Raw genomic sequence first — 13,449 nt, 5'->3', positions numbered from 1 at the left:
AAACTGCAAAACTCTTCTGCTCTATGACAATGGCTCAAGGCTCAATAAAAGGCACATCCTGAGCTTCACCATTCTTGGCCAATATTTTCACCACATATCCCCTGCCTCTGCTCCTGCAGAACTTTACCTCTCAGATTTCTAGGCCAGTTGTTATAAAAGCACAGTCATTCACATAAATGGTAGAGTAAGATTGATGTTACATCACAATTAAACAAGAAGGCCAGTGGGGGACTTTCTTTCAATACTGTATTTATTGATACAAAGCAGGCTGGGCACAACAAAGTACATACACTTTAGTACAATTGATTGAACTTATCCTCTGAAGGTCTTTCTTGACTAAGCTATAACTGGAAACCTTAGAAGTTGTGGGGGCAGATTGGCTGTGCAAACTTTATGGATTGCACTTAGTTGCTTTTAAAATTCCAACTAATTATATTGCTATACCACAATGTTAGGACCATAAGATATAGGAGCAGAATTAGGCTATTCAGCCCATCGAGTCTGCTCTGCCATTCAATCATGGCTGATTTTTGTCAACCCCCATTGTCCCGCCTTCTCCCCGTAACCCTTAACCCCCTTACCAATCAAGAACCTATCAACTTCTGCCTTAAGTTCACCTAATAATGTGGCCTTCACAGCCCTCTGCAACAATGAATTTCACAGATTCACCACCCTCTGACTGAAGAAATTCCTCCTCAGCTCAGTTTTAAAGGGATGCCCCTTTATTCTGAGGTTGTGCCCTCGGATCCTACTAATGGAAACATCCTCTCCATATCCACTCTATCCACGCCTTTCAGTATCCAATGTTTCAATGAGATTCCCCCTCATCCTTTTAAACTCCAGTGAGTACAGGCCCAGAGACATCAAACACTCCTCATATGTTAAGCCTTTCATTCCTGGGATCATTCTTGTGAACCTCCTCTGGACCCTCTCCAGGGCCAACATATCCTTCCTTAAATATGGGGTCCAAAATTGCTCACAGTATCCCAAATGCAGTCTGAGCAATGCCTTACAAAGCCTCAGCAGTACATCCTTGCTTTTATATTTTGGTCCTTTTGAAATGAATGATAACATTGCTTTTGCCTTCTTTACTACTGACTGAACATGCAGGTTAACCTTAAGGGAATCCTGAACTAGGACTCCCAGATCCCTTTGCATCTCCGATTTCTGAATTCTCTCCTCATTTAGAAAATAGTCTACACCTTTATTCTTTCTACCAAAGTGCATAACTCCACACTTCCCTACGCTATATTCCATCTGTCACTTCTTTGCCCACTCTCCCAACCTGTCCAAGTCCTTCTGCAGATTACCTGCCTCCATAACACTACCTGTTCCTCCACCTATCTTGGTATCGTCTGCAAACTTGGCCACAATGCCATCAGTTCATCCAGATCATTAATACATAAAGTGAAAAGTTGCAGTCCCAAAACTGACTCCTGTGGAACTCCACTTTTCACCGGCATCCTGTTGTTAAATAATGGTATGAATTCACAATTATCAGCTATATTGCAGATTAATGACATAAATTGGGAGATCCAGTATATTCATAGTACCAGTGTAATATAATTCTATTGATGCTGTGTATGTACCGGATCTCAGCTAATCATGCAATCCAAACTGGACGTTGCCAGTACCAATAATAGTAGTTTCTCATTTCAAGCACTTAGACAAGGGTAATAATGAAAGAACAGTAGCAGCAGCCTGCTGGGAAATTGAAGGAGAGGTGGCTTGTAACTGCCTTACTTTAATGCAATTTCTTCAATTGCATCTGCAAGTTTCTGGTACTGCTTCAGTTCATTGTAGATATGTATGGAGATCCGAACATACAACCTTCCTCCCAATGCTTTGATGGGCACCTGGTTATAGACAAGATCATTGCATGCAGCAAATTATGTCAATACACAAACAAAAATCAGTTTCAATGCACTGTAGATTGCAAGGATTTTTTTTATATTTTCTTGATAAATACCAGATAAATGCAACATTAATTTATAATACCCTCTCAATTTGCATGAATAAATTGAAAATTTATTAATAACAGCACAACTATTTTTGCATCAACATCTGTTCTTTGCTCAATTTGCACTTGAGCTACAAACCTAAATCATGGCTGAAAGAAAGGACAACCCATGTCCATGTTAATGAATTGGCTGCTAGAAAGTACAACGGCAAAGGACTAAGTTTCCCTAGTCTTGCCCTGGGAATAATTGAACTTTCCCATACACAAAGGTCAGGAAGGAGAAAGGCAGGAAATGCCTAAAGCTGGACTTGCATCAGCAGTGGACACAAGCTTGGCAATTAGATTCAGAAGAAGGATAAGGCAACAATGTTAGTCTAAAAATAATGTTGAAATCTATAGCCTAAAATCATCGTAGATTTTCTAGGGAGGGAAGAATTTAAACCCAGAAGCTTAGACTGGCTTCTGGAAGATATAATCCTATCCCCATCGCAAATTTATGTAGAATGCAGTAAACGGCAATGACTTTTGAAATTCTTACTGGGCTACAATTGCAGAGTCACCGTTTCACCCTCAAATTTAAAATAACCCACTCTGATGTTTATTCTACTGACCTGGTCTCTGCCTGCAAAGGGCCTACTTGCATCAGATAGTATGACTGAAGGAGAGGATCACTTAGCAATCCTGATATATAGCTCAGTTACAGAGCTGGGAAATGGATTATCATTCACAAGCAGTTGTGTACTGTTTGACATTGCACATCAACTGCACATTAATCCAATGAAAGCTGTTCTTGTTTATAGAATAAGTGGAGGTTCTCATTTATAGTTCTGTATTTGTTAATTGTTCCTTGAGTCTTTTAGAACCTTTAAAATAGGTAGAAGTGGAGAGCTACTTCCCTAGATTTATTAGGAAGAATATTGATTTGAATGACTGCTGCACTGTTTATCTTCTCAATACTATGGTGAGCGGTTACCTATCTAATTAACCTGTCAACAACATCCCGGAAGGATCTAATTGCAAAGAAACTGGAAATTAGGTTGCATCGTCTTAAATGTTTTTCTGGTGGTGATATTTCTCAACAGGCTTGTGGGGAGTACTGGATGAGCATTCACAGGCCTGAACTACTGATCTGGAGCTACAGTATATTCAAATCCCACCAAGGCACCCAGGGAAATTAAATTCTAGTTAAATAAAACGAATGTGGTATGTGATGTTTTGTTTGCAGTTTCGGGCAATCAGTCACTATTTTTCATATATATGTGGCTTTTCCCTTTGATGCAAACCACTTTGTATATTACCAATCTCTGATTTAATCTCCACGCCTAATTTCACTTAAAGACCATTAAAACTGCAGATCATCATAAGAAGTTCAAGGTATTAGAAGCGAGACATCCTTAGCATGCACCCATTTTAGATCATAAGACCACAAGATATAGGAGCAGAATTAGGCCAATTGGCCCATCGAGTCTGCTCCGCCATTCAATCTGGCTGAGTTTTTTTTCCAACCCCATTGTCCCATCTTCTCCCTGTCACCCTTAACCCCCTTACCAATCAAGAACCTCTCAATCTCTGCCTTAAATACACCCAATGACTTGGCTTCCACAGTTAGGGGGATACAATAAAGAGAGTCCTTTGTCTCCAACACCAGAATAAGATCATGGGAGGTTCCAAATTGGTGCTGGCCACAAAACACTTCGAAGTGGTCATGGTCATATGCATTCTGTTAAGCAATAGGTGGGGTGTTGGTGCATCCAGAGAGCCGCTCCTCATAATGTTACTTGCCACGTATCAGCCCATGCCTTAATGTTATCTAGATCTTGCTGTATGCAGGCATGATTTGCTTCATTTGCCAAGAAGATGTAAACAGAATTGAACATTGTTCAACCATCGGTGAATATGCTCACTTCTATCCTTTAGAAGGAAAGTTACTGATGAAACAGTTAAAAATGCTTGGGCCTTGGACACTGGCCTGAGGAATTCTTACTTTGATGTGATTTTCCCTCAGCTCTCTGAATAGATAACCCTCAATGTCCTCAGTGTGGCCCTATCCAAACCTTCTTGTACACAAAGCTCCTAAACCTATTAATATATCTCTTCCTCAGTGCTCTGTACACATAATTCCTGAGTTGCTTTACGTACCTCTTGCCCAGCTCTCTGCAATATAACCCTCAAATCCCTTGATGTGTTTCTCACCCAGCTGAACAGCAAGAGTGCTATAAATCAGTCACTTCAGAGGATTTTGCCATATTTGCTCTGCATGGGAAGAAATCTGTTGGACAGTTCAACAAATGTCTTTATGATGAGCTGTGCCTCATGCCCAGCATTAATGTCTGAAAAGTGCATTTCCCAAGGATACAGACACTGTGGGTTTCTCCACTGTCCTTCCTAAATAACCTGACCTCTCTCACATCGACACTTCTGGCTAAAGTAGACAGGTTGATTACCAAACTCCATCAAAGATTTGGGACATATCACAAAGGGCACAATCTTCAAACAAAACAGGAAGATCACTGACAAATAAATCAGATTTCTAGCAGGCATAAATTATTTTTTAAAAAATGACTACTGATCATCAGAAGCTGGCCAGGTAAAAATCCTGGACCATTAATCTAAACCTCAAAGTCCTTCTGATCTCCAACGGGGCTTCGATTTTACTGGTTACCTTATCACTGGTAATGCCTTCAAGACCATTTGCACTACTCCGACCCTCTACCTAATAACTGCCTCGATGTAGGCTTGATGTGAAAATGTTACAAATAACTTAGGCCTCCAGAAAATTTGGGTGCCAATACTTGGGTACTACTCGTACAGTGTATAATCTGTTGTATGTTGCCCAAATTGTTCCCGGACTATACCAGGTGAGAAATAATTCCCCTTTTATGTATTTCTTTTCATATGAAAGTGGAACAATAGAAATTAAGCTGGCAACAGGAATGTGATAAATGTAGCCATCTACCTTACCTCAATGTTATACTGGCTGTAAAGGACATTCTGGATGATCTCTGCATGCTCATAATTTGCATAATTGTCCTTAAGCAGACATTCTGGTAGTCGAACACATGCCATGGAACCAAACATTCCTCTTTGGGCCAGCAGTCCAGTTTTCCAACGGTTGACCAGTAAATCCACTGAGGAAAGGTGAACAGATTAATTAGATAAATAGCACATTTGTAAAGAAACAGAAAAAGTTAAAAGAAAGTTGTAAACATACACTAGAAGAAAACTTCCATTACTAAGGAGAGGACTAAACCAAACATGGAATTTGATTTTGCACAATCTGAGCAACCGATGCATGCTTTAATTAGACACACAGGATGCTTGAATGCCCAGATTATGCTCCCAAGTGCACTTCTGTTGTACTCAAATAGCTCCTAGACAATTTAAGGAGAAAGAAATGTTTTTATTACATGAAAATAGGTAAGCTAAAATTTTTCAGCAATGTGGAAAATACCAATAGAAATTATGTGTTAAAAAACACTCACCTGCCGAAGCTCAGAATTACAGTGATTCAATTTATTCACATCTTTAACAGATGATTCAGTACTTGTTTATCAATAATTCAGAGACTGTCAGAATCTCAAGCAGTTGAAACAAGAAGAGGCTAACTGAATTGACAATGCTATTTTTAACTGAAGCAAATAATTAGTCTTTTACACAACTTCCACCAGAATTGCAAATCACCAAATTCCTATCCAGATGAATACTATCTTACAACAGAGTGACACCAGTTTTTAGTCTGATGTGTTTCTAATGAAATATGGTATGCACTTGCAGCAGTTATGACTCATATTTCCAAGATGTTAACACGATAGAAATCCTGAATAATGCAAGAGCACATGGACCTGAATTTCATCTAATTCAAAAACAGAAAGAATATCAGCAGGGGTGCAGATAATGACTTGTATTGGCTTCTAGTCAAAAAGCAGCCATGTTTAGTTTGAATGGAGATGCCATCTGTCCTGGCAAGAAAATTTCAATTTATATAGTCAAAGAAAACATACAATGCACAAGGAGGCTATTCAGCCCATTGTGTCCATGTTAGTCAAAAAAGAGCTCACAAACCTAATCCCATTTTTCAGCATTTTAAATCCATAGCCCTGCAAATCACAGCTCTTCACACCCCTTCTCTTCCCCAACCATGCCTCTTATTTTCTTCCCTTTCCTAGCCCCTCTCTCTCTTTTTTTCTACCCTTTTTTCCTCCTTACCTTTGACCCACTTTCTGGTGGATCTGCTCTCCCCTCCTCCCCCACACCTGCCTATCACTATCTCTTACCTGCATCTACCTATCACCACCTTGTGCCCACCCCATCTCCCCTCTTTTGTCCACCTATCACTGCTCTGCTTTCCCCTCCTATATATTGGGCTTCCCCTTTCCCTACCTTCAGTCATAAATAAGGGTCCTGACCCAAAACATTCACCGCCTGCTTTTCTCCACAGATGCTGCCTGGCCTGCTGAGTTCCTCCAGCATCACAGTGTTTTTCATCTTCAAATAAATATCCAAGTACTGTTTAAATGTTGAATATTCATGTGTGCACTACCCTTTCAGGAAGTGAGTTCAAGATCTCTACTACTGGGTGAAAAAAATGTTTCCTCGACTTCCCTCTACTCTGTTCAAAAACAAGAGGTTTAAAGTAAATCTATGTCCTCTCGATTTTGAACCCTTTGCTAAGAGAAAATGGTCCTTTTTTCATCCCATTCAAGGTCTTTGTAAATTTACATATCTCAGTAATTTACATCTCAGTAAGTTTCCTCTCAGCACCCTATATTCCAAACAAAAATAACCCTAGTTTATCCAATCTTTCATCAGAGCTAAAATTTTCCAATCCAGGCAATATCTTGGTAAATCTTCTCTGCGCCCTCTCACATCTTTTCTGTAATATGGTGTCCACAACTGGATGCAGTATTCAAATTGTGGGCTAACCAGAGTTGTATACAATTCCAGCAAAATCTCCGTGTTCTTACATTCTATGCCTCGGTTAATAAAGAACATCATCCCATGTGCTTTTTTTTAAAGAAACTACTTTACTGACCTGACCTGCTACCTTTAAGATCTGTGATCTTCTATTCCTCCACACCACTCAATAGCCTCACATTTATTGTATATTCCTATGCCATGTTGCACATTATTGCAACTTCTCTGGATTAAATTCTATTTGTCATTTTTCTGCCCAACTGATTAGTTCATCTATATCTTCCTGTGACAAAAGACCAATTTTTGTATCATCATACATCATCTTTATTATGTCCCCTGCATTTCGATCATATATATCACAAACAGTAAAGAACCCAGTATTGAGGAGCCACTGGTAACTCCTTTCCAGGCAATCTTTTCCTTTCTGTCTCTGATTCAATTATGGATCCAATTTGCTACTCTCACTTGAATCCTGTGGGCTTTTACTTCTTTGACCAGACTGCCATGTGGAACCTTGTCAAAAGCCTTGCTGAACTCCATGTAAATTACATCAAACACACTGCCCACATTGATATTCCTTGTAACTTCCTTGAAGAATTTAATCAAGTTAACCAGACCCAATCTTCCCTTAACAAATCCATAACTGTAGCTGATTAAACTGCCTCTCAAAACAGTTCTTATTGCCCCTTTGAATAGATTCTAATAATATGTTCACCACCAAAGTTAAATTAACTGGCCTGTATAATTCATTTTATCCCTTTCTCCTTTTTGTTTTAAAAACAGTAATAAATTGACATTTCCCTAATCTCTTGGCACCACTCCTGTAGCCACAGTCACTGAAAAACTAAAGCCAAAGGCTCCACAATTTCCTCCCTTGTTTATACATGTGTGTGTGTGTGACACACACACACAGAGACAGAGAGACAGAGAGAATCTATTTCACCTGCGCCAGCCAATTTATCCATTCTTGAAAGGCCAACCATTTAATACTCATTCTTTGACTATTTTTATCTCATCTAGTCTTTGACACTCATTCATCTTAACTACAACATCAACATCAGAGCTGATTTTTGTGAAGGCAGTCTCAAAGAATTCATCAACCCAAACCAGCGACAATTCCTTTGCCCCAACAGATGCTGCTTGACGCGCTGGGTTCCTACAGCAGTTTGTTTTTTCAGTTCAAAAAATTCTCTGGTTTCATGCTTAGCTTGATAGCTCCTACTCTTTTCTTTCTTATCTTCTTGCTCTTCACATACTTAAAAAAAATCATTGGGTTTTCTTTGGTTTTACTTGACTTTTTGTTAACCCTCCCTTTGCTTTTCTCATGTCTATTTTAGTTTCACTCCTAATTTTGATATACTCATCCAGATTTTTGCTGTCTGGCATATGCTTCCCTTTCAAAAGCAGAAAAGTGCAGATGCTGAAATCTAAAATAAAAACAGAAAATATTAGAAATACATAGGAGGTTGGGCAATATCTGTGGAGACAGAAACAAGCATAGAAGTTTCACATCAAAAACTTTTAATTAAATGTCTTCCTCATCGATTCTCCTTGTTATCTCCTCAAAGAACTCATTCAAGATTGTCAGACATGATCTTCCCTTAACAAATCCATATTGACTGTCATTGCTTAATCCATATCTTTCCAAATGAAGATTGACATTGTTCCCCAGAATGGATTTCAATAACGCTTTCACTACCAAGGTAAACAAACGGGCTTATAATTATTCAGTTCTGATGAAAGGCATTGACCTGAAATGTCAACTCTGTTTTCCACTCTAAGATGCTGCTTGCTATTTGATGCTGCTTGAGTGTTTCCAACATTTCCTGTGTAAGTGCTTCCTTTTTTGCCTTATATTACCCTCCATCCACATTGTCATACAGGAGGCCATAGATTTGGCTGTCCCATCTTTTTTCTTTGTGGGAACATGTTTTCCCTCAACCTTTGGAATCTCTTAAATGCCTCTCATTGCTCAGAGATTAAGTACCCTTCAAAGCAGTTTCCAGTTGACTTTTGCTAAATCACTTCTCAGACATGTGAAAATGGCCTCACCCAAACTGGAACTTGTACCCCTATTTAGTCTTTGCCTGAAATCTTTGTTTAAAAAATGATGAAATATAAGCACTTATCAGGCTGTGCCAAATCCAGACCTTTTCCCTTTTCACAGTAAAGTCAGAGACTACTAAGGCAGTGTTTAACATTGTTTCTGACAATAAGGTAATATTCTCTACTGGGCTTATCCCTGGAACTCCCTCTATAGTGTTTTGGGGTTCAGTCACATTGCTGGGGATACTGCAAGGAAGCTTTCTTGCACAGGTTGATAGGGTGATAAAGGTGTATGGCACGCTGGCCTTTGTTATTTGAGTTTAAGAGTCAGGAAATTATGTTGCAGCTTTATAAAACTCTGGTTAGGCCAGATCTGGAGTATTGCATTCAGTTTTGATCGCCCCATTATAGGAAGGATGTCAAGGCTTGGAGAGGGTGCAGAAGAGGTTTACCAAGATGCTGCCTGGATTAGGGGGCATGTGATATAAGCAGAGGTTGGACAAACTTGGGTTGTTTTCTCCAGAGTTGAAAAGGCTGAGAGGAGACCTGATAGAAGTTTATAAGATTATGAAAGGCTTAGATAGAGTAGATGGCCGGTATCTTTCTCCCCACAGTCAAAATGTCTAAAACTAGAGGGCATACATTTAAGATGAGAGGGGGTAAGTTCAAAGGAGATGTGCAGGGCAAGTTTTTTTTTAAAGGCAGAGGATGGTGGGCGCCTGGAATGTGGTGCTGGGGATGGTAATGGAACAATATGATAGAGGTGTTTAAGAGGTTCTTAGATAGGCACATGAATATATAGAGTATGGACATTGTGTAGGCAGAAGGGATTAGTTTAGTAAGGCATATAATTACCAGTTTAATTAGTTTGGAACAATATCATGGGCCGAAAGGCCTGTTCCTGTGTTGCACTGTTCCATGTTCTAACTTCGTCATATTATGGGCAAGAATCTTTGCAATTTTTCTTTCTTTCTTTCTTATTCAATCTTTTTATTAGTTTCCAAATTAATACAGATTAATATATAACATCAATGTTTGTACATGTAATACAAAGAGATCAGGAGAACAATCATGGCATAGATAATCATAAAGAATAATAAAATATAAAAAAAATCTGTAGATCCCACGATCTCTTAGTAAATGAATATAATGTAAAAGAAAGGAAAGAAAAAGATTTATTGTGTATATAAAAAAAGAAAAAAATCCCCAAATCAATAAGAAAAATTATAAACAAGATATCAAACCAAAATAAAAAGAAAAATTTCAAAAGAAAAAAAAGAAAAAAATGACTGGACTGAAATTTCTCAATAGAAACAGAGCAATATTATGTCGTCAACTCTGTTCCTCTAAATTATTAAGTTATTGAAGAGGGATCTATATCATGTGAAAATATTGAATAAATGGACTCCAAATATCTTCAAATTTAAGCGAAGGATCAACAGTACCACTCCTAATTTTTTCCAACTTTAAACATCATATAGTTTGAGAGAACCATTGAAAAGTAGTAGGGGGTATTGGATCCTTCCACTTAAGCAAAATGGATCGTTTGGTCATTAATGTAACAAAGGCAATCATACAGTTAGCGGAAGCAGATAAATGGCCAGACTCTATCCTTGGTAATCCAAAAATTGCAGTGATAGGGTGAGGTTGTAAATCAATATTCAATACAGTTGAAATAATGTTAAAAATGTCTTTCCAGTATTTTTCCAAGAGGACAGGACCAAAACATATGTGTCAGAGAAGCCACATTCGATTTACATCTGTCACATATAGGATTTATATGGTGATAAAAATGGGCTAGCTTATCCTTTGACAAATGGGTCCTGTGAACTACCTTAAACTGTATCAAAGAATGTCTGGCACACATTGAAGATGTATTAACTAAATGAAGAATTTTCTTCCATGTCTCTGTAGGTAAAGATGTTTGGAGTTCACTTTCCCATTTATTCTTAATTTTGTCCAGTGATTCTGGATGTATTTTCATAATTAAATCATAGATTGTTGCTATCAAGCCCTTCTGACAAGGATTAAGACTTAAAATTTTTTCCATAATTTCAATTTTGTATGGTGTTGGAAAAGAGGGTATAGTAGCTTTTAAAAAATTTCTAATCTGCAAATATCAAAAGAAGTGTGATCTAGACAAATTGTATTTGTTAAACAGTTGTTCAAAAGATGAAAAAACAGTTATCAATGAATAAATCATGAAAACATACTATTCCCTTCCTTTTCCATATAGAAAAAGCTGAGTCAACTCTGGATGGTTGAAAAAAAATTAGATTGAATGGGACTTGACAAGTTAAATTTATTCAATCCAAAAAATTTACGAAATTGAAACCATTGTAGCGGCCCGTACACACGGGACTCGAACTGCCATCGGTGGCCGCGCAGGACCGCGTCGTGAGCGAACCGTGAGGCGGGCCTTCCAGCGGGGACCTTACATCAGGTCCGCCCCACGTGGGCCCGGAGAGTGTGCGCATTGGTGACCCCGATGCTTCCAGATGGCATCTGGAACCCGCGATATGCATTCCAACAACTTGCACAACGTAGTCTTGCTCAGGCTCCCAACTTTCTGGGCTGCTCAGCCCCACGTTTGGTTTGAGCAGGCTGAGGCCCAGTTCACCATCAGAGGCATTACAGCTGACGCCACGCGGTACTACTACATGGTCAGTGCGCTCGACCAGGACATGGCAGGCCAGATTATCGACTTCTTGCACCAGCCACCAATGGAGGACAAGTACGCTAAGATCAAGGCACTCCTACTCCATACTTTCGGACTCTCCCGCTGCGAGTGAGCCGCGCGATTCCTGCACATGGACGGCCTGGGCGACCGCAAGCCATCCGAGCTGATGAACGAAATGCTGGTGCTTATGGACAGCCATAAGCCGTGCCTTCTATTCGAACAGTTGTTCCTCGAACAACTGCCAGAGGACGTTCGCCTCCTCCTCGCGGCCAAAGATTTCAGCGACCCACGCGGGCTCGCGGCCAGGGCGGACATTCTGTGGCAGAGTAAACAGTGGGGAACGGCCTCCATCTGCCTAACCACGACCGTGCAGCCCAAGGCCAAGACCCCACAACCAAAGCTGCTGAGACCCACGGGGGACAAGGACGAGGGTTTGGACCACTGGTGTTTTTATCACCAGAGATGGGGTTCAAATGCGGGCTGCTGCTGCCAACATGTGCCTTTCTGGGAAACGCCAGGGCCAGCTGTCACTAGTGGCTTCGACGGCTGGCCATCACGACAGCCTCCTATTCCTCTGGGACCGACACTCCGGGCAACATTTCCTAATAGACACCGGGGTCGAAATCAGCGTTCTTCCCCCCTCAAACATGGACACCTGTAACGCCGCCCCAGGTCCTGATCTCACCGCTGCAAACAGCACCACTATCCGAACGTACGGCTCGCGAACCATCCTGCTGTGTTTCGGGCCCAGCCGTTTCACTTGGACCTTCATGGTGGCAGCGGTATCACGGCCGTTACTGGGGGAGGATTTCCTACGTGCCAACCGTCTTCTGGTCAACCTGAAGGGCCGGCGTTTGGTCCACACCGAGACGTTCCAGACTTTCCAGCTCAGGGAAGCCCAGCTACCGGCCCTCCACCTGGATTCCGTCACACTCTCGGGTGATGAGTTCACCAGGGTGCTGGCAGATTTCCTCCATCATCACCCCATAGTTCTCCACAACCGATCCCAAGCACGGCGTGCAGCATCACATTCCCACACAAGGACCACCCGACAAGCTCCACCTCACCACCGCTGCACGCCCAAGCCCGAAGGCTCCCACCCGACAAGCTCCACCTCACCAAGGAGGAGTTCCAGAAGATGGAGGAGATGGGGATTATCCGTCGCTCGGACAGCCCATGGGCATCCCCGCTGCACATGGTGCCCAAGTCCTCAGGAGGTTGGAGGACCTGCAGGGACTACAGAAGGCTCAATGACGCCACAACCACCGACCGATACCCAGTGCCTCACATCCAGGATTTCACGGCGAACCTACACGGGGTGACCATCTTTTCGAAAATCAATCTGGTCCGGGGGTACCATCAGATCCCTGTGCACCCCGATGATGTGCCCAAGACAGCCCTCATCACCCCCTTCGGGTTGTTTGAATTCCTGTGGATGCCTTTTGGCCTCAAGAACGCCGCTCAGACTTTCCAGAGGCTCATGGACTCGGTGGGGCGAGGCCTGGATTTCGTTTTCATCTACTTAGACGATATCCTGGTGGCCAGCAAGTCACACCAAGAGCACGTGGCACATTTGCGCCAATTCTGCCAATGCCTGAGCAACCATGGACTGGCAATCAACCCGGCAAAGTGCCAGTTCAGGTGGACGTCTTGGGCCAGAGTCAATTGGCACGGCACCGCCCCTCTACCGGCCAAGGTCCAAGCCATCCACCAGTTTCCCAAACCCAGCACGGTCAAGGGCCTGCAGGAATTCGTGGGGATGGTAAACCTCTACCATCTTTTCGTGCCGGCAGCAGCGCGTATCATGAGGCCCTTGTTCGGTCTAATGGCCGGCAAGGCTAAAGGGGTG

At 41.5% G+C, this 13,449-nt stretch overlaps 1 protein-coding gene across 2 annotated transcripts in view; it reads right to left on the bottom strand.

The window, feature by feature from the left end:
* Positions 1-238: 238 nt before the first annotated feature.
* Positions 239-13,449, bottom strand: part of LOC127574962 (uncharacterized) — an 86,322-nt gene continuing 73,111 nt past the window's right edge. For both annotated transcript variants that reach the window (XM_052024530.1, XM_052024529.1), the window contains exons 12-13: positions 4,922-5,088; positions 239-1,856 (exon numbers count right to left, since the gene is read on the bottom strand). In XM_052024530.1, coding sequence (XP_051880490.1) covers positions 1,740-1,856; positions 4,922-5,088 — 284 coding nt within the window. In that variant the 3' untranslated portion in view covers positions 239-1,739. The remainder of the gene's footprint in view (positions 1,857-4,921; positions 5,089-13,449) is intronic.

Source organism: Pristis pectinata, chromosome 10 (assembly GCF_009764475.1).
Source record: "Pristis pectinata isolate sPriPec2 chromosome 10, sPriPec2.1.pri, whole genome shotgun sequence".
NCBI lineage: Eukaryota > Metazoa > Chordata > Chondrichthyes > Rhinopristiformes > Pristidae > Pristis > Pristis pectinata.
This window is presented reverse-complemented; position numbering and strand designations above follow the sequence as displayed.